Below are 22,323 nucleotides of genomic sequence, written 5' to 3' on the forward strand. Positions count from 1 at the left end.
AACATATCTCCACAAATTGTGTAGGAATTGCCCGTCCTTAAGAAAACTGAAATAAAATTTTGTCACCTTTTAAATACTGTAATTAATATGTACATATCCCTCTGTTTGCCTTTAAATTCAAGATGATTTTATCTCAAATGGAAAGTTGGGATTATTTCGTGCCAAATTTCTTTTTCAAAAAGTTTTTTTGTAAATAATAACGGGCGGTAATTACTTCCTTAACACTCAAAGGTACTGTAAATCATCATGATAATTTTAAAGTGGTAGGGATTATTTTGCTGACTGAAAACAATTTTGTTAACTTTTGCCCATATTTTCAGATTATTTTTGGTCCTGTTGTACAATAAATTAAGCATATTTAGAACTTTTGGTTTTTGTGGTTTCTTTTCTAAAGATACTAAATATTATTTTAACTTAGTTTGACTAAAAAGGTGATGTATGTGCCTGTATGTCTAAGCTATATTCATTGTTTGATTTTATTGCCATTGAATCAAATAAAGCCATAAATAAGAATCTGTAATCTTAAAACTGGAACACTTAATATGGTTTGATAACTTAAGAAAATTATGCTAGAATGCATGATGGAAATACTTTGAGGTTCTTATACTCAATCTAAGAAAATTGGCTATTGTGAATAATGATGAATTCTTCATAGTGATTTTCTTCCCAATATTTAGCTGATTGTAATAAATCTGAATGTATAAAATCTCACCTGGTCTGTGGGTTTTGTTTGTTCTTACAATATTTATTCATTTTTTAAAACCAAGAATTGCTGAAGTGGTCTCGTCTAACTTTAGTTGGTTTTAGCTAAATGATTGTCTTTTCTCCTGCCACTTTTACCCCCTGTTCTTGCTTTTTCAGGTTGAACATACTTTTTCTTTTTCCAGGTTGAATTGACCAAAGCAATGGTTATGGAGAAGCCTAGTCCCCTGCTGGTCGGGCGGGAATTCGTGAGACAGTATTACACGCTGCTGAACCAGGCCCCAGACATGCTACACAGGTAAAACATTGCTGCTCCATCTAATGCGATATTTTAGTATGTGGGTACTTATCCGTGAGATTATGTTACTCATCATGCACCTTGTAGGGTTGTTTCGTGATAGTGTTTTATATAAGTACCAATAAACTATGGCTGTTAAAATTACATAATTTTAAGTAGAGTATACGTACATATATGTATACATGTCTATACATGCATATATAGACATGTATATATATATGTTTATTCATTATTAGTTTATACAGATGTTATTAAAAAGCTAGACTAAATTACCAAAACTTATACATTATCACAAAAATAGTACCTGAAAATATAAAGGTATAATATTCATGCTTTTGTTTCCGTTTTGCTGTTTTTGGTGCGTCATGAATTGTTTAGTAAGAATGTATTGAAGAATATTCAAGACTGTTCCCATAAGAACACACTTGTATTGACGTGTTTTAAAAAAATTGGGGTATCTTTTTAGTGGAAACAATACATGCTTATTATAAATTAAAACATTATGAAATAGGGAAGACCATACTAACAATTTTTCTATGTATATGCAAACATTTTAATATATTGTCTTTTAGTTTTTTTTTAATAATCTGGGGTCATTTTACATGGGTGACACATGTATCAAATTAGTTTTAGTATCCACAGAGTTTTTATTTTATAGAGATGTAGCACCCTTTAATCCCCTAATGATGTGCTTCCATTATTTCCTTTTATACACAGTGTTGCATTATACAGAACTCTTAAGTCTGTTTATGTGGACTTATTAAAATTCTTAGAAATTCCAAAATGTGTAATTTGTTGGACTAGAACTATTTTTTTTCTCTAGAAAAGCTTGCACATTGGATAGCACATGATTATTAGGTACAAAAGAAAATTTATAAATTCTTTTTTTACTATATTCAATTTTTTAAAATTAAATTTATTGGGGTAACTTTGGTTAATAACATTATATGATTATCAGGTGTATAACTACAACACCTGTATACTCCATTGTGTGTTGACCATGCAAAGTCTAGTCTCCTTTGTCACCATATTGTCCTCCCCACTGCCCTTCCCCTCTGGTGAGCACCATTCTGTTTGTCTTTATGAGTTTGTTGCTTTCAGTTTTATATCTTGCATATGAGTGAAATCATACTGTTCTTGTTCTTTTGCATCTGACTTAGTATGATACTCTTAAGATCCATCCATGTTGTTGCAAATGACAATAATTTCATCCTTTTTACAGCTGAGTCATATTCTATTTTATATATATATCTCATCTTCTGTATCAGTCATCTGTCAAAGTGACACATAAGTTGTTTGTATGTCTTGGCTGTTGTGAATAATGCTGTAATACACATAGGAGTACATATACCTTTACGAATAAGTGTTTTCAAATTTTGGGGGTAGATAGCCAGAAGATGGATTGCTGGGTCATATGGTGGTTCTAGTCTTAATTTTGGGGGAACCTCCATACTGTTTTCCATACTGGCTGCACCAGTTTACATGCACACCAGCAGTGTGCAAGGGGTCCTTTTTAAATTTATTTTGAGTCCTTGCTCTGAAAAGGGAAAATATCTCTTGTGATTCTTTTTTTTTTTTTTAAGGCTTTATAACTTCCAAAACACTTCACCTGTTTCTTCTTGATCTTTTCCCAAATCTTTTAGTAAGGCATTGTAGGAGAGTGAACTGCATTTTGCAGATAAAGATGCTAAGGGGTTAAAAATTTGCTAGCATTCACGTGAGTATTAAGTGTTAGAAAAAGTCTCTGAACTTACTTTTTTTCTGTTTTATGTCAGATTTTATTATGTGCCCTTAGAAGTTAGATAAATTTGAGTTTAAAAAGGAGCAGGAGTTGAAACTAACCAAATGCATTGATATATTTCATGTCAGTATTGCTATTGATTGATTCTAAGGTGTCTTTTTTTTTCCCACTTTTCATCTGTGCGGTACATCTTTGATAATGATGAAAAGTGGCTTAGCCAGCAGTGAATTGATTTCATTGGCTGATATGCAACCTTTTAATAACTTTGACAACTAGAAGGTAGACTTGGGGTTCTTGTGGTCCCTGAGCTTTCCCCCTTTTGAGGGGCAGAGGGAGGCAGAATCAGGATGTAGAATGGCACGTATGGGCTCAGTTGTGAAAAATTGTTTATCCTGAGTAAAGACGCTGAGAAATCCATCCTCACAGTGTGGTTCTCCTGGGGTTGGGGCACTTCCCGTGGGTGGCTGGGGGGATGCGTGTGGCCTTCCGGCGCCACTACAGTATTGTAATGAAAACAAAGCAATTGAGGATCGAGAAAATTCAAGCTATGGGAATTAAAGTCTATAACTCTTAGTGCACCAGCAAAAAATACTAAGAAGTACTGCTACAACCCACCTGCGTGGGTTAATGGGTCTTTAATGGGAACTTCTCACATGCATTAGATGTAAGAGGACTCTCGAGCTCTGTGGAGAGTATAGATGTACTCACCTATGTCAAAGCTGCCTGTTTTATTTTTGAGTGAAAACAGGAACTTCTGTTTTATTTTAAGTGGCCTTCCTGATATGAACTACAGGATCCTTCCCAACACGATCATCTAATAATTGTTCTGCCTCATTGACCAATCCATTCCCATTCAGCAAGTGTTGACTGACAGTAGGGGATGGATCTGATTGCCTACAAAGATGAAACAGAAAACACATTCCTGCCTCCAAGAATCTGCCAGTGTGACAGGCAGTTAGGTACCAAACATGAAAAATAAATACTTGGTCTTAGGATACTTGAAGATGACAGTAAATTGTCTTCCTGTTCCACAGATTTTATGGAAAGAACTCTTCTTATGTCCATGGGGGATTGGATTCAAATGGAAAACCAGCAGATGCGGTCTATGGACAGAAAGTAAGCATACCAAGCTTTTTGTAGGCTGGTAAGCAGCTGGAAAATAACCCATAAAACTGGGATGAATACATGCTTAATAGATTTCTCAACTTTTTAGAAATTTAGGTATTCAGTAACTTATTTGATTAATATGACAGTCATTGAGAAGCTTATGTCACATTTGCTTATTTTGTATGATTACAATGTAAGTTTTTTGATGTTAGAAGATAATTGGTTTTAGCATGGGGATCATCTATTGTAAACACTTTTTAGGTATGTTAATGAAGGACAGTATTTTAAAAGGCTCAAGAGGTGGTCAAGAGGAGTATACTGTACTAGACAAAGTCGAGTAGGGTTTGTGTAGTTGTAATTTAAACATGCAGATTCTCTTTACCTGTGTTGTGTTAGAAAGTGTTTTTTTTTTTGTTGGAGATTATAAATTTTAAGGCAGTAACTCTTGCTTCGATTCCTTAGGAAATCCATAGGAAAGTGATGTCACAAAACTTCACCAACTGCCACACTAAGATTCGCCATGTTGATGCTCATGCCACTCTGAATGATGGTGTGGTGGTCCAGGTGATGGGTTTGCTCTCCAATAACAACCAGGCTTTGAGGAGATTCATGCAAACATTTGTCCTTGCTCCTGAGGTATGAAAAAAGAACAATGAAAGGTTGTGCATCTCTGAAAAACTATTCATTTTGAAATTTCCAATTTAAAGTAGTATGTGCAGTAACTCCCACATGCAGTAACTGCCACTGTCAGCACTTGTCCACACGTTCATAATTCTTTTCACCTATCATTGTAAAATCTAAACCATTTGAAAGTAAGTTGGAGATTCTATGCCCAGCCATCCTCAAATCTTTTTTTTTTTTTTTTTTTTTAAGATTTTATTGGGGAAGGGGAACAGGACTTTATTGGGGAACAGTGTGTACTTCCAGGCCTGTTTTCCAAGTCAAGTTGTTGTCCTTTCAATCTTAGTTGTGGAGGGTGCCGTTCAGCTTCAAGTTGTTGTCGTTTCAGTCTTAGTTGTGGAGGGCTCAGCTCAGCTCCAGGTCCAGTTGCCATTGCTAGTTGCAGGGGGCACAGCCCACCATCCCTTGTGGGAGTTGAACCGGCAACCTTGTGGTTGAGAGGATGCACTCCAACCAACTGAGCCATCCGGGAGGCAGCTCAGCTCAAGGTGCTGTGTTCAATCTTAGTTGCGGGGGCAGAGCCCACCATCCCTTGCGGGACTTGAGGAATTGAACTGGCAACCTTGTGGTTGAGAGCCCACTGGCCCATGTGGGAATCGAACCGGCAGCCTTCGGAGTTAGGAGCATGGAGCTCTAACCACCTGAGCCACTGGGCTGGCCCCCATCCTCAAATCTTTAAGTGAGCATTTCCTAAGAACAAGGAAGGAATTGTCTTCCATAAGAGTACAGTTATCAAATTTAAGAAATATTGTTATAATGCAGTTAGCATCTAGTCAATATTTACATTTCGGTTATTGTCCCAATATCCTTTGTATAGTAATTTTTTCCCCTGGTCCAAGATTCAGTCCAGGATTACACATTGTATATAACTATAATGTGTTTGCAAACGCCTTTAATCTGCAGTAATTCTTCAATCTTTTGAAGAGCACGATGAAGTTACTCTGTAGAATGCCTCAGTTTAAATTGTTCTGATACTCCCTTGTGATCAGATTTAGGTCATACACGTGCCTTTTAGTGCCTCACAGTAGGGAAGCTCTTGATGCTGTTTAGCCCTGTTATTAGTGATGTTAACTTTGGTCACTTAGGTAAGGTGATGGTCAATAGGTTTCACCACTGTGAAGTTAGTATTTTTACTTTAGTAAGTACATTGTGGGTGATTCTTTGAGATTATGCAAATATCCTATTCTTCATCAAACTTACTAGTTTTTAGTTTTTACATTCATTGATGATTCTTGGTGGGAACCAACTGCTGCCCTGATGGTTATTATCTGATTCTATCATTCTGTATTTATTAGTTGGCATTTTACTGTAAAGAACCCTGCTTTTTCTATGTGTTAATCACTCGTGTAGTCTTTATTTAATGGATTTAATCCATTGTTAACTTTATGCTGATGTCTAAAATATTTCATTATGACTAAGTGTGAACCCCCCTATGGTTTTTGTTTTGTTTTGTTTTTTGGAGAACTTTAACTTTGGGGCACAAGATGTTTTGGCTCAACTTGCGCTGTCCATGCCCCAGCCCCAGTGTGGGATCAGCTCCTTTTTAGTTATCATACTTACCATGAAAGGACCAGAGGTTTATGTTGAATAATTGTATTTGTACAGTCTTCCTGACTGGTCACTGGTCACGACTGAGTCAGCAAGAAGCCTATGTGAATAAGAATAAGCATGTGGAAGTGGCTCAATAAGGACTTACTGATGAAATGTTTTCTCTAGCATTACTCTTAAGATAATTTTCTCTTTAGGTTAGTGAATCTAAAACCCCTATCATTTAACTGTTTGAATATAAAATATCTTTGAAAAATTACATGAGATCATTTTAGTCATGATTTTTAGAGGAAGGCTTACATTATCTGCAGTGTAAAACTGTTGATGGACTTATAAATATGCAAGGAATCATGGGGGAGATGACTGCCAAGTAAGTTTACTTATAGTTCCCTTTTTCCTTTAAAGAGGAAGAATCTAACATTACCTTAGTATATAGAGCATTGTTACATAAACTACCTTATTTAATAAATAAGCTCTAAGGTATATGTTGGTATCCTTGTTTACAGATGAGGAAATAGCTTTAGAAGTTCAACAACTAGTAATTGACATAGTTGAATTTAGACTCAAATTTGTCTGTATCTAGTGTAAGCAGATCTTTTCAGCTACACCACCCTTGAGTGCTTGTATGAATAGTCTTGGATACAGATTTAGGAAATTTTAAATATCTGCTGTAGTTGGTAATATGTATTTATTGTTCAAGAAATGATTTGAGGTGTGGGCTCTATTTGAGTATAATTTTTAACAGCCATAATGTAGAGCAAGGTTTTTCAGTCTTGGTGTTATTAACATTTTGGACTGAATAAGTCTTTGTTGTGCCTGGGTGTCCTGTACATTGAAGGATGTTTAGCAGCATCGCTGCCCTCAGTAGTCGCTTGCACTTCCCAATGTGAAAACAAGTGTCTGCAGATACTGACAGGTGGCTCCTGCGGGGCAGGGGGACAGGGGCAGTGTTGCCTGGAATAGAGTGATTTGGGTTTTTAAAAGTCGGCTGAATGAAGGAAAAGTTTTTGTTGGCATTGCAGGGTTCTGTTGCAAATAAGTTCTACGTTCACAACGATATCTTCAGATACCAAGATGAGGTCTTTGGTGGCTTTGTCACTGAGCCCCAGGAGGGTAAGTTACTTGTCTAAATTTTTTGATGGCTTTAATTGACCTGAAGAGAATACGAGTTTCTTGAATGTTTTCATTGTCCTCTGTATTCTTTAGTAACTCCTAATTGTTAAGACATAAAGGGTCTGAGTTTTAAACCTACTTGAAGTTTAAAGGTTAGCCTTATTTTCTTTCCTTTTTATAGATATCTGCTTTTCTTATTTCATTGCCTTTTTTATTAAACATTGCCTTGAAGTTTAAAGGTTAGTTTAAAGGTAGAAGACAAAACCAACTCAGAAGTAGATAGGTTATACTCATAGCAACAGTAGTAGCATTTGCCACTGTTCCATAGGACATCATGAAGAAGTCCAAAAGATACCTGCACTGCAGTGGGGTGCATTGCAAGAGTGGAACCTTAAATTTAGGGAACCCACATCTTTTATAATGGGCAGTAAATATGTCTGCCCTGGCTCTGAAGGGAGACACTGTTTTCTGAGTTTGTTTGTTGTGTAAATATCCTTAAAAGATAATCTGGAATAAAGGGTAGCCATTGCCTCAATTGTCAGATGTACAGAAACACAAGAGCCTCTTGGAGAATTGTCTCAAAACAATTTCTATGTGGCCGAGACAATTCTAAGTGCTTTATATTTATTGTGTAATAAAACAGCCTTATGGATAAGTTCTTTAGGTACTGTTGTTACCATTTAATAGATTGGAGCACTGCGAGGCAGAGAAGTAATTTGCCTGATGTCATATAGCTAGTTAGGTGGTAGAGGCTGTATTGAAATCATGGAAATATGACCTCATTCCATATTCTTAACCCAAACACTGCAGTTGTCTTAATTCTGTCCTTAAAACATATACTGTGATTTTACCAAATTGCCTTATTTTCTTTCCTTTTTATAGATATCTGCTTTTCTTATTTCATTGCCTTTTTTATTATGATGAACATTGTGAAAGTGAATGTATTTGTGAATTAAGTAAGCACAAATTACTTTAAATTTCTTTTCTCACTTAGAATCTGAGGAAGAAGTAGAGGAACCTGAAGAAAGACAGCAGACACCCGAGGTGGTGCCTGATGATTCTGGAACTTTTTATGATCAGGCTGTCAGGTAAGGAAAACTTTGTTCATCTGTGCAGAGCTGCATGAGAATTTGGGTTGTCTGGTCTTTTCCTTGGTTGGAGGGCAGTCATGTATTCTCAGAATTATCTCACATAATAATGGTAACTTTCCAGAAGAAAGGTTTTACTTTTGTTATCTTTGAGCTAACAAAAATCTGTAATGTGTTTAATATAGATTGCACTATGAGGATTACTTAGTACCCACCAGTTGCTTTTTGGTTTAGTTTTTTCTGGGTGGTAAGTGAAAAAGAGTTGGGATTTCTTACCAAGTATTCAACACATCAAGCCACTGCATTAAGTGCTATGGCGGGAATATAAAGTGTACAAGGACTTATTTAGAGATCCCTCATTAATTGATAGAAATTAAGACATGAATTAATAGTAGGTAAAGAATTTCATTAATTAACTCAGAAAATAAATGTGTGATTGTATCTTAGGGATTTTTCTTCTTTAATCTGCAACTGGAACAGAAATGTGTTTGATAGGAATTGAAATTAATACTTGTTGCCATGTGATACCAATAATACACAGTGCTTAAAAGATATTTTCAAATGTTTCTCAAGGTGGGATGATGAGCTAACCACGGTACTCACCTGGGTTGGTTGAAAATGATTTATTGTTGCACCACAAACCTACCAGAATTAAAATTATGGGGGGTTGGGGAATATCTGCAGCTTTAACAAACTGATTTATGTGGAAGTTTAAGAATTATTATGAATCATAACGTCTTTTTTTTCTCAAATTCCATATGTGTTTATTTATTATGAGAGTTTTTTTTTTTTTTTTTGGGTGGTAAAAACCACGTAACAAAATTTACCTTTTTAAGCACTTTTTTTTTTTTTTTTTTAAGATTTTATTGGGGAAGGGGAACAGGACTTTATTGGGTAACAGTGTGTACTCCCAGGACTTTTTATTTTTTTCTTTCCCAAGTCAAGTTGTCCTTTAATCTTAGTTTTTTGGAGGGTGCCGTTCAGCTTCAAGTTGTTGTCCTTTCAGTCTTAGTTGTGGAGGGCGCAGCTCTGCTCCAGGTCTAGTTGCCGTTGCTAGTTGCAAAGCGCGCAGCCCACCATCCCTTGCGGGACTCGAGGAATTGAACTGGCAACCTTGTGGTTGAGAGCCCACTGGCCCATGTGGGAATCGAACTGGCAGCCTTCGGAGTTAGGAGCATGGAGCTCTCTCTAACCGCCTGAGCCACCGGGCCAGCCCCCAACCATTTTTAAGCATACTGTATAGCAGTATACACATAGGATTGTGTAACACAGTAACACATCTCTAGGACTTCTCATCTTGCAAAACTGAATCTACCCATTAAACAACTCAACTGCCCTTTCCTCCCTCCCTACAGCCTATTAGAGTTTTGTGATGAGTGATAGGTAAATTGTAATAGTTCAGGGATTCTAACAGAAATAATGATGTGGTTTATTTTAACCCACTTTGGTGGCATTTGCTTATGAGAATTTAGCCAATCTGACTTCAGTTAACATTTGCTCATTGAGTGCTTTTCTAAAAAGTTGTCTTGTTTTAATACTCGATGTATTTCTTAGATCTTTTTTGGAGGGAGGGAGGTATTTTGGGGTTCTGGTCTCTAGTTAATAAATACTTGCTAAATCCATGGAGGCAGAGTGATATTTCTCAAACTTTCCTGTGAAAGCAATGACTTGGAAGAACATCTAGAGGAACCTGTTGCTGAACCAGAGCCTGATCCTGAACCCGAACCGGAGCAAGAACCTGTATCTGAAATCCAAGAGGAAAAGTCTGAACCAGTATTGGAAGAAACTGCTCCTGAGGATGCTCAGAAGAGTTCTTCTCCAGCACCTACAGACATAGCGCAGACAGTGCAGGAAGACTTGAGGGTATGTGACATGTCTTCATTTTCATTCTGTTTCTAGCTTATTTAAAAAAATCTCTTCTCCTTTATTATTGTTTGGTTTTCCTTTGTAGGAGCATTTACATATTGGTGGTTCAGGGAAGTTTCTTACATATTGAGCCATACCTCAGTAAGATACATATTGCTTTATAAAATCAAAAGTAACTTTCCCCCTCTAAGTAACATGAATACTTTTTTTAGACGAGAAATTGCAGGTGCTATATTATTTTTATCACCATATCGCCAACTCTTCATCTTTTTAATATTTCATCCTTCAAATTGCAATTATTACATGCTTGTTAAAAGAAACAAGTGGGGCCATCCCGGTGGCTCAGGTGGTTGGAGCGCTGTGCTCTTACCGCTGAGGTCGCAGTTTCGATTCCCACATGGGCCAGTGAGTTGCGCCCTCTACAGCTAAGACTGTGAACAACAGCTCTCCCTGGAGCTGGGCTACCGTGTGCTGCCATGAGTGGCCAGTGGCCAGTGTGAGTGTCTGGCAGCCGGTGAGAGCTGCTCTGACTGCCTCAGCGGGGGGCCAGGGAGCTGTGTCCTACAAAACTAGACTGAGAAACAAAATGGCTTGAACCAGAGTGGATGGGGAGGTGGAAGAAAGGGGATAAACAAGTGATCATAATATTTTTTTAAAAATAACATGGCACAATAGACCTTTTTCCTATGAAATCTGAGGATAACTTTAAAGTAGCAGTAGAAGCAAATAGCTGAAATAGGACTACTTTTCTAATTGGAATCCCTGATTTCAAAATTTTGAAGCTTTTCAGAAAAGTTACTCCTAAGTCACATCAGGATAATGTTCACTGAACTCACAGAACCTTTATATTCGCTGGTCTGTGGAGGAGTATGTTTCAGTGCTGTATTGATGGGGTCAGGGATCTTACAATGTCATTTATGTATGTCTAACAGTCATTTATGTATGTCACAGGTGCCCATGTGCTAGGCACTATTCTAGGTCTGGGAAATATCTGTAAAATGGGTAGGGTTCTGGGTCTCTCCTTTAGCTAGTAGGTGAGTAGGAAAGAAATGGTGAGATGACTTTAGCTCGCAGATGTTAGAAAAATAGGTTGGCTGCATTGAGAATGAATGACCAGTTAGGTGGCTGTTACAGTAGTCCTAGAGAGAGAGAATCATATTTTGAGTTAGGGTCATGGCAGTTGAGATGGAGATAAGATAATTAACAGTTAAATAATAGGGTTTGGTGATTTTGATGGATTGAAAAGGTGTTCAAGATCATTCTAAAGTCTTAGGACTACATTTCATAGTAGTCCTAAGAAATGTTTTACAAAATTTGTAACTAAGGGAGAAAAAGAATCTCAAGATACTTCTAAATTCCATCTTGCCTGTGAAAATATGATTCATACATTATGTACAAGAAATCAAGAGCTAAGAGCTTTTCTGTGTTTTGATATATGGTGTAATCATCTGGTGTTGGTGGTGTTAACCTTAGACATTTTCCTGGGCATCTGTGACCAGTAAGAACCTTCCACCCAGTGGAGCTGTTCCAGTTACTGGGATACCACCTCATGTTGTTAAAGTACCAGCTTCACAGGTGAGTTTCTAATTAAGCTTGTATATTAGGGGAAATTTACTTGCATTTCATGTAATGTGGTTTCCATAGAGGTTTAGAGAATGTGGAAACTGGTATAGAAAGCAGAGAAGGTGGTTTTAATGGTTTTGTGTGCGAGAGAGAAAGTTGTCATTTTCGAGTTTAAACATTATTGTTAGCTAAGAAACTTCATAAGATAAAAAAGTAAGCTTGCTTTGTTTTTACACAAAAGCTAACTTACGAATTTTTCAGCCCCGCCAGGAGTCTAAGCCTGAATCTCAGGTTCCACCGCAGAGGCCTCAGAGGGATCAAAGGGTGCGAGAACCACGAGTAAACATTCCTCCGCAGAGGGGGCCCAGACCAAGTAAGAGCTCAGAAGGGGGACTTACCTAGTTTGGGGGATTTTGAGGTGAGAGCTTGTTTTGGGGGAGGCTTGACATTTATTTACTTAAAACAAAGTTGTAGTGGATAGAATTACCTGTATTTAGGGTAGAGAAAAAAACTATTGAATGCAACAGTCGCTGAAAAGAGTCTTCTTTGTCTTTCATTGCTGTTTTTGTTTTTAAGTTCGTGAAGCTGGTGAGCAAGGTGATGTTGAACCCCGAAGAATCGTGAGACACCCTGACAGTCACCAACTTTTCATTGGCAATCTACCTCACGAGGTGGACAAATCAGAGCTTAAAGATTTTTTTCAAAGTAGGTTATTGAGTTTTAAACACTAGATTTATCTAATGCAGCACTGCCCAATAGAAACAGAAGATGAGCCACATATATAATTATTTAATTTAGTGTGTCTAAAATTTCATTTCAAAATGTAAAAATACAAGAGAGAGCTGACGTTTGAAATTGTGTGTTTTACACTTATGACATGTCTTACTTTGGACTAGCCACATTTCAAGTGCTCTGTAGCCACCTGTGACTAGAGACTATTGTATTGTACAGTGCGTATGTAATGTTTAAACTAAATGTTCTAATAAGTGATTTGCGAACTTGTGTTTCATTTGCAGAATATGGGAATGTGGTGGAGCTCCGCATTAACAGCGGTGGGAAATTACCCAATTTTGGTTTTGTTGTGTTTGATGATTCTGAGCCTGTTCAGAAGGTCCTTGGCAACAGGGTAAGCAGTTCTTCATCTTGCTTTTTTTTTTTTTAAATAAGAGTGTATGTTGGCTCTTTGAATGTCTTCACCCTTACAACTGTGTCTTATATGTAAAGTGCACTTTATTCCAACATGTTTGGATAACATATTACATCATATTCAGTCATTATTATCAAAAGAACTACATGGGAGATTAAAAAAAACTTGTGTCTGAATAACTTAGGTTTTGAATAAGTGAATGATGAGAATAAAATAACTAATAGTTACCAGTGCACTGAGGTTTAGGTAAATTTCTTTTCTTGGTGCTGGCTTCTGGTGTAGGAGATGAAATACAGTGTCAATTTATTAGCTAAGATAAGTAAAAGCCAGTTTGACCAGGGAAGTCTTGGTATATAACTGTTGTCTGAGTATAACAATGAGGAGCTTGTCTTTTTATTCTATCAGTTGTCTGGGTTTGGAGTCACCCTACCTGGATCCACTTTTATTAACATTGCTGTTAGGAGTATGAGTCCTTTCCGATAATAGAGGTATTTGTAGAATTGGAGTTGTTTTACTGTGTAGTTCCTAAAGAACTCTTCCTTTCTCCCACATCTTCATTAGCAAAAAACACTTTTTATAGCAATAGTAGTAGAGAAAAACAAAGGGGTAAATAATTGTTAATTTACTGAGATGGGTGTGGGATTTTTTAAAACCTCTCACTTTTTAAAAAAATTGAGGTGAAATTCACAAAAAAATAAAATGAACCGTTTTAAAATGGATGATTCAGTAACATTTATTAACACACATTGTTGTGCAATCATTGCCTATCTAGTTACAAAACATTTTCATCAAAAGGAAGCCCCTTTATCCATTACGCAGCCCCTGTCCCGGCCCCGTGTACCCCCTCTGGTCCCCCTCTCCCCAGCCCTGGCAACCACTAATGTGCTTTCAGTCTCTGTAAATTAATACTACACATTTTATTAGCCATGTAATAGAAATGCTGGAGATCATTTCCCAGAGGTTCTCCAGAATTTCTGATGTTCTCCACAGTGTTAATGGATATACTACAAAGTTTAGTGTGTTTTGGTCATAACATGTGAGCCTTAATCTGAAAATGTGCATTATCTTTCAAACCCATCATTATTTTTGTGAAGCACCTCCTGCACAATACTGAGAAATGAGAAGAGTGGCGTTTTTCAGTAAGGCCACAGAATACTGAACCTAGCAATCTCCAGTAGGCTTTGTGGATAAATCTCACTTACTGTTCAACAGGTCCAGTGGCCAACCTTTTTGATGCAGCCTTGAATTCATAATTCCTTAGAGGGTATGATACTCTCAGCAGACCAAAGGTCAGACCCAATAGCTGGCTTCCTAGTTAATTGCCCAAGATAAGGGGTTTGTTTTATTTAATGAACATAGGTAAGCCATGGCATCTTGGTGCATAAGAATTGTTTCCAGTAAATTTCCTTAGAAAAGGGGCTGTATGTCTGCTGCCTTTTTTCATTCATACTGCTCACCTCTTCTGGTAACTCCTCAGAGATGTTTTCCATAACTGTTTTAAAACACTCCAGCCTCAACCACTCTTCCCTGAATCTTTCAGGCTTTAATTTTATTTTTCCCATTGTATGTAGAACATTGCCTGGAACAGTGTTTCAGATTGCATATGAGAGGATTTATATAGTGTGAATATAAAAAATACTTACATTTATGTTAAATGTTAAAATATATATTTATAAATGTACACATACAAATATGTTTAATCCAAATTTAAAATATTAATTAGAATTCAAAAATTTGTGTTTTTTTTTCGTGTATACTTTCAGACCACTCCTTTGTACTTTGGCAACTTCAAATGTAGCTTGCTTTTCCCTTATCTCACTTTATTGGTAGACGTCTACCATACTCCCTTCAATAATTTTTTATGAGTACAGAAATAGCTTCTAGAAGCCTGATGACCGGTGTTCGACGTGCTTTAGTGTAGTGTAGTGGTTCAGAGCTTATACTTGCCGGTCAGGATGCCTTGGTTTACATTTCCTCTTCCATCACTCACTCACGTTGTGACCCATGGGCTAAGTATAAAGGAAGGTCCTTAACCTCCCTAGCCCTTGGTTTGCTGGCCTCTAAAACAGCTTTAGTAACAACCCTCAGAGAGTTGTGAAGATTAAATGAGATAATAAATGTGAAGCACATAGAACACTTCGCTGTATAGTAAGTACTGATATGTGTATTTTTAAAAATGTTTCAGAAAAACAGTGAGGAGTACACATAGGATTCCTTGTAGTCTTGAGTGACCCTTTGTTTTCTCCTTCAGTTCTTAGAGGAAAAAAACGGCAAAAGACTTCCTTTCAATAAGATGTTATCTTTACGTGTTTTCCAAAATTCTATTAAGGCAAATAGCGTTTTATTTAAATTATATTTAGATGAATTTAATGATGTTTGTGAGATATGTGTGTGTACTTTTCAGTAATATGTGCAGTTCAATCTTTCCACGTTGAGTGATTATTGGTCTTTTAGTCTAAGCCTCCCAATCCATAGATAAAGTGGCAGTTCTTTTTTTTTTTTTTTAATTTTTTATTGGGGAACAGTGTGTTTCTCCAGGGCCCATCAGCTCCAAGTCATTATCCTTCAATCTAATTGTGGAGGGTGCAGCTCAGCTCCAAGTCCAGTCGCCGTTTTCAATCTTAGTTGCAGTGGGTACAGCCCACCATCCCATGCGGGAATTGAGTCGGCAACCTTGTTGAGAGCTCGCGCTCTTAACCAACTGAGCCATCCGGCCTTCCCTCTGGCAGCTCGTCTTCAATCTAGTTGTGGAGGGCGCAGCTCACTGGCCCATGTGGGAATCGAACCGGCAACCCTGTTGTTCAGAGCTCGTGCTCTAACTAACTGAGCTATTCGGCTGCCCCGGCAGTTCTTACCTATATAATTCTATGGGGAAAAACATTTACTTTAAGCACAATGAGAGTTACTTGTGCTGCTTAAATGGACTCTTTTGAACTGGCCAGCATACCTAACCACCTTTCCATGTATTCGTTAATTGGAACGTTATGTGTTCAGAATTTGAAACAAAAACTGAACTGTGAGAATGTAGGTGATTTGTAAGTTGATGGTTCTGTATAATGGCTTTACTTTATCTTTGCTAGTTGGTATTCCATCAGCACTGTGTTAAGTCTGCTCACCCTGACTCTTACAGCCCATCATGTTCAGAGGTGAGGTCCGTCTGAATGTGGAAGAGAAGAAGACTCGAGCTGCGCGGGAAGGGGACCGGCGAGAGAATCGCCTGCGGGGACCTGGAGGCCCTCGAGGTGGGCTGGGTGGTGGCATGAGAGGTCCCCCGCGAGGAGGCATGGTGCAGAAACCAGGATTTGGAGTGGGAAGGGGGATTGCTCCAAGGCAGTGAATTGCTCTCCGCTGATCTCCATGCAGCAGTACAAAGCCACCCTTCCGCAGAACGGTGAATTCTTCAGCCACCCCTTGGTATCTTGCAGTATGACCCTGGTCTCTTATAAACTGCTTGAGTTTGTATAATTTTACTTTTTGTGTTAATGGTGTGTGTTCTCCTCCCTCCCTGCCCTCTCCTCACATTTTAGTCTTTCACTTCCAATTTTGTGGAATGATATTTTAGGAAAAATGGATTTTTAAAGAAGAAAAAAAAAGACTGAACTTCCTTGCTTTACTTTGCATATACAGACTGGATTTTTTTTTTTTTTAACAGCCATTTCCCCAAAGGAATGTGTCTTGCTTATTACTGACATTTGGTATGTTCATTCATTGGAATATTTCTTACTTGTTTTATACGTGTTTCAAAAAAGCCTTTGAGAAATACAGGATTTGATAAACATTTTGAAGGCAGGAAAAACCCAAATTGTTTCTTCGAGAGTCATGACTACGTTCGTTGTGGAGAAACTGCCACTGGAAAAATTGACAACTTTGATTTTCACTGGTATGGTTAAAAACTGATAATAAAAGGTGTTGTTAGAGTTTTTCTTCTTTTGATATGTGATCACAAAATGATTCTACAACTGACTGTTTTTACTATTGAAATTTAAATTGTGAGATTAGGTTTAAATGTCTAAAATGCAACTGATATACTTTTCTTGAATTGTTAGGGGTTTTTTTTGAAGTACAGTTTTTTTCGTGTTTAATTTGTATTTGTACAAAAAACAAACACACAAAAAACGCACCCTCCCTCCAATCCCAATAACACAAAACCAGAGCAAAACTGTTGTGCCTTCTATTTATCTTTGATTCCAGTCTTGGCAATTGTTTAATGGCAAATAATAATAATAAAAAAAGTCTAGATTTGTTTTTTCAGGTTCAAAGTGTGTTGGGAATCATAGACTGCCTCTTTTACCTTGTATGTCTTCTATTCATTTGTTATGCCTTATTCTGAAACCGAGTCTCCAACTGGAATGCCTTTGAGGACAGATCCTTCTATAGAGGTCCTTGGACCTACATCATTTAGTTCAGCGTTTGTACTAAGTTTTATTTCCGTATCTGTTTAGAATCCTAATCATGGCCCACAAGAAGGAATGTGATGTTAATATTGGACTTTGCTGATGTGCTTGCGTGTCTGCTAGTTTTTCTCCTTTAAATCATAGCCATATGGTAAATTTTCTGTTTTGTTACGGTTCTCTTTTTATTGATGGGCATGCAGTGGGTGTTTCTTGGAAATGGCCAATTTTTATTAAAATATTTCTGGAAGAAAATTTAATCTGGCAATATAGACTAATACTCGTTTTACATAGTATGTTGTTTGTTGAGTGCTGTGTGTGAAGTGGGTGAAGGTTTACACGTTTGTGAAGCAAGACTTTGTGTGAAAACTTGTCATTACTAATTGAGGGGCAACAAGGTTGTCAAATTTAACTTATTTATTTTTTTCTTAACAGTGTTCATCTTTTGGAGTGTTGTTGGAGGATAGTGTATGAGTAGGAACAGGAATGTTTTGTTTGTTTTGCTGTTACTGGGAAACTAGGTTTGCCCTAGGGTGTAGTCTTAAACTAAAATGAAGTTTGATGTTATCACTTGGTCCTCAGTACCTCAAATATTTGAAAACTGGCAATGTCTCCTTCACATAAAGAAACTTACATAACAGTCACATGGCTGTTTTTGGGGTGAGTTTAAATAATTACTTGGTAACCACTTCATTTTGCCCAGGCCAGTGATGATTGGAAGAAATTCAGCTTGTACTTCTGTAGCTTATATTAAGCTTGTGGTGGAAAGAAAAAACAACCTGAGTTATTTTTGCAGTAGCTGTAAGGTGATAAATTATGGATAACCTTGAAATCATTTTTCACAAGTGAATACTAAACCATACATTTCAAAATAGGAGTTTTTCTTACCCAGAGGTTTAAAGGCATTCACTGATGCAGTGATACCCAACTTGGGGCAGTTCCTCTATCCAGAGAACACTTGGAAAATATGTGAGATCGGAGAGGAGACACTGTCTTTGGCATTTAACGAGTGGGGGCCAACTATGTCAAATGCTTTGTAGAAATGAATCAACTGCCTTGAAAACAGAAATAGTCCCTACTCCTGTAAGACATGGTGGGCGGAGTAGTGGATTAGAGCAACTCGAGTTGAAGACTCATTCCTTTGACATAAAGCCTCAGATAAATACAATAAATGAGTTAGCAAATAGAAATCTCGTTCAGGAATTACAGCAACATCTGCAAGTAATCTCATTTTCCTTCATTTGTACCAATTGTGTGGTTTTAAAAAAATGTTGGAGAGGTGGTAGCAGTATGCTAGATGCTGCTTGTCACTTGCTGCTTGTAACTTGGGAATTACTGCATAATTTCAGAAAACAAAAGTTTGCTTCAGTAATTTCAGGTCATCAGAATTGGGATGATTGTGGAGTTTTGGACAGCATTGGACTTTCTAAATAGGATTTAGCATCATGGTTAACACTACCAATGATCCCAATATCATTTTTTATATTACTGCTGATGGAATAAACATGATACTATAGAGATATGTTCACGCAGGTAGAAAGTGAAAATAAAATAGGTTAGGGCAAGATGTTTCTGTAGACAGCATCAGTTTATCACATTAAACCTTCTCAGCTTTTAAACTACCATTTTTCATCTGTAGGAATGACCCAGTGTACAGATCTTTTCTACTGAGCTTAGTTAGCACCCTTCACCCATTTATTTACCTACCGTATTTCGCTGAAAATAGACCGGGTCTTACATTAATTTTTGCTCCAAAAGACGCATTAGGGCTTATGTTCAGGGGTTGTCATCCTGAAAAGTCATGCTAGGGCTTATTTTCCGGTTAGGTCTTATTTTCGGGGAAATACGGTAGTATCACGCTAGGTGAGATTAGTTTGGTTCAGTGAGTCTTAGTCCTTTAAGACCTGTTGAAAATAAGTAGACGTTGGGACTTAGAAAAACACTTTTGTTTGCTTTTATGGTGAAGTTGGGCTTTACTGTGTGTTCCTGTGCTCTCGACTTTTTGAGCTATTGCTGGGGAACCGTGAAATGGATAATACAGAAGTAACTGTTTGGCTTTGAATGAGTAGGTTACCACAGCGTTAGTTGAATTGCACTTTAGTTTTAGGTCAGAAGACTAATTATTTTCATGACTCTGTGGGTCAGGTGCTATTTTCCCCAAATAGATGAAGAAGATATGGCATCAGAGCAGTTACTTGACCAGGCCTCCAAGACATCCATGTAGCAAAGAGCAGATTGGCCTCCAAAACTGATGCTTTTCCTCCAGAATCAAAACGCCTACTTATTTACATTTGAATGACATACTAAGATGATAGGACTTGACTACAGTAGAGAGACCACAGCCTGTTTCCAAACATTGATAACAAGGTTAGCCTTTCTGTTCTCCATTTCCTTTAGGGTAAACAAGATAAGTAAACATTGACTTTATAGGGCTTCTTTTGATCTGCAGACTATATAGCGACACAATAATAATAACTTGTTCTTAGATTATTATCTGGTTTGATAATACATCTGGTATAATCTTGAAATTTTGATGTGGATTTTAACTATTTTTATTATAGCATGATAATCCAGGTGAGTTTATATAGCAGTTGCATTCTGTGCTTGTAACTGCCATCCTCTCCTACGTCATCCCTTTATTTGAAAACCCTTGTAGAGTTTTATGATTTAGTGGAAAACGTGGCACTTTATAGACAGCAATTTTTTTAGAATCTATATGGAAATACTCTTTCTATGAGGTTTAAATTTGTAGACCCTTGTTTATGCTGAGTGGCCTATTTTATATAAATGATTACATCTGTCAAACCTACTGAAAAAAGATAGCTTTTATATTGAAGTTATGTTTTTGTGCTACTTAAAAGAATCTTCAGGAACTGTATACAAATGATCTTTTAGTTCAGCAATTTTGAACCTTATAAAAGAAGCGACGGCAACATTTATTTGAATATGGGTTTCTAGCTATCTGCCCAATATACCAAAAATGGGCAGTGGGCAATTAAAGGTAGTCTTCCACAAATGTTTAGAAACCTTAAAGAATGTGTTAGAAACTTAGCCGTGTCTGGTGTGGGATGAGGTTATAGGTTCAAGTTGCTGATCAAGTCATGGCCGTGTGGCTCAAGATAACTAAGTAAGGGCAGTGATGCCTTTTGGGATTTGCATTTGTATACGGTGCTTGAGGTTCTGGGACCATCGGTAGGCTTGTGAACTCTTATGAGATGATAGTAAAGGTGGCACGTGTTAGACAACTTTTATTTACATTCTTTTTAGTGAATATGTATCTAGCTCAGGATAATGCTGAAATTAGACTGTTTTGCTCACACTTTCATGAAAAAGTTTCTCATTGTGGCCTGAATGAGTAGAGTTGATTAGAAGGGGCCTAGAATCACCAGTGTTAGTTTTGATTTATGCTAATGTGTGGCTTTAGCATCAAGGTCGTTCGCTTTTTGATTATATCGCTTGTTCCGAAAACCTTGGACAGTCTCCCATCCTGCAATTTCTACGTGAACCTGGTAATTTTTTTTTAGTTCCCTGTGAGAAGAAAATCGGGTTGGAGGAGCAGTTCCACTCTTAACTTCCATAAACCACATGACCTGGCCACCTCCAGAGATCCATACATATTTCATACTTTGAAATGTGGCCGGTGTCACAGATTCCTGAGGGACTTGTGTCCGTCCAGTGTGTCTTAGTTTCTTAAATTAAGGAATGTTTACCAAAAATTTCCTGTTGAATTATTTTAACAAGTAGTTTTCATAAACCCACTTACGGGAAGTTTCCTATACTTTGGTAGCAATTACAGGGATGATGATGTCATTTAATCTGGATATAAACAGTTTTGACTATTGCTATAATTAAACAGTTTGGTTACTGATATACTCTCCCCAAGCTTTGATGTCACCTGTCCGACTTCGGATTTGGTTAAAATTCTTAAATGTTTTTGTGATGAGTGTGTGTATACACTGATTTGGCCCTTTTAAATGAAGACGTTATACCGAGAAGCTGGCATAAGGAAGTAGGGAGAAGGACTTCCTTCCTTTAAAGATTCAGTGCACACTTAAGTAGATTATGTAGAACACATCATGTTAAAAATAAGTTCACATAGGTAGATGTTAGATTTTGAACAAGGGGGGATTGAGGTGGAACTTAGCCGATGGTGTAGGAATCATTTGTGATTTATGTGGGGAAAAAAAAATCACAATTTTAAGGGAGAAACAACAGAATATTTCCTTAAAACCTTTTTCCCATTCTGATTATTACTACAAAAGACAGGAGGGGCTACTAGAATTCTTTGAATCATAGAAAGTGAATGCTGGAAAGGACTAAAGTGATTTATACAACCTCTTCATTTTTCAAAAGACAGATGGCTCAGAGAATGACTAATACAGAATCCCAAATTGGCTTGTAGAAATAGCACGGAGCACCTTCAGGCATCACCAGTCTGTCCTCGGTTCACTGTAGGAAGCCATAGCTGTTAATGCTCCGGATGTGGGGAGAGAAGGGAAGGAGCTTCTGTAGCTTAGTTTTCAGACCCAGGTTTTCTGTTTTCTTAGAACTGTCTCCATGCCCACTTCTACCAGGGCCTGCTGTCTGAGGATGGCAATTTGTGCTCCGCTCAGGGATGGGTTTACTACTAGCTGTCAGAAAGCTATCGGGTATCCTAATGTGTTAATAGCTGAAACTCAGCTGTAATCTTCTGAATCCGTCAGTGTTTTTCATTCTGTACATTGTGGTGCTTTCTCCACCTTGTATTGTTATAACTGTAAGCTCCTAAGGGGCAGCAATTTGGTCTTAGGCATGTACCCTGTTCAGTACCTGGCAGGGCCGTGTATGGATCGGGGTCCTAATCTTCCTTTCCAGTGATTTCTCCCGTCCTTATGGAAGTGATGCTCCAGCCATGCTGAATAACTTCCGGTTCCTCTAATAAGCCAGGCACTGCTGACTTGGGGCTTCAAGTGCCTTCTCTCTTCCCTGAAGATAGACTTGCATCTGCACCCCCCACCCAAATCCCTTGCCATCGAAGTCATTTTTTTTGAAGACCCAGTTCAAGAGCTAATTTTTTTTTCCGTAGGAGAGAAGATTTG

General features: G+C 37.6%; 1 protein-coding gene across 3 annotated transcripts in view; it reads left to right on the forward strand.

The window, feature by feature from the left end:
• Positions 1 to 17,113, forward strand: part of G3BP1 (G3BP stress granule assembly factor 1) — a 29,891-nt gene extending 12,778 nt beyond the window's left edge. For all 3 annotated transcript variants that reach the window (XM_033096077.1, XM_033096078.1, XM_033096076.1), the window contains exons 2-12: positions 888 to 1,000; positions 3,776 to 3,857; positions 4,311 to 4,484; positions 7,100 to 7,190; positions 8,185 to 8,278; positions 9,940 to 10,141; positions 11,618 to 11,719; positions 11,969 to 12,080; positions 12,284 to 12,412; positions 12,724 to 12,833; positions 15,985 to 17,113. In XM_033096077.1, the coding sequence (XP_032951968.1) occupies positions 906 to 1,000; positions 3,776 to 3,857; positions 4,311 to 4,484; positions 7,100 to 7,190; positions 8,185 to 8,278; positions 9,940 to 10,141; positions 11,618 to 11,719; positions 11,969 to 12,080; positions 12,284 to 12,412; positions 12,724 to 12,833; positions 15,985 to 16,191 (1,398 nt within the window). In that variant the 5' untranslated portion in view covers positions 888 to 905 and the 3' untranslated portion in view covers positions 16,192 to 17,113. The remainder of the gene's footprint in view (positions 1 to 887; positions 1,001 to 3,775; positions 3,858 to 4,310; positions 4,485 to 7,099; positions 7,191 to 8,184; positions 8,279 to 9,939; positions 10,142 to 11,617; positions 11,720 to 11,968; positions 12,081 to 12,283; positions 12,413 to 12,723; positions 12,834 to 15,984) is intronic.
• The last annotated feature ends 5,210 nt before the right edge of the window (positions 17,114 to 22,323 follow it).

Source organism: Rhinolophus ferrumequinum, chromosome 24, assembly GCF_004115265.2.
Source record: "Rhinolophus ferrumequinum isolate MPI-CBG mRhiFer1 chromosome 24, mRhiFer1_v1.p, whole genome shotgun sequence".
NCBI lineage: Eukaryota > Metazoa > Chordata > Mammalia > Chiroptera > Rhinolophidae > Rhinolophus > Rhinolophus ferrumequinum.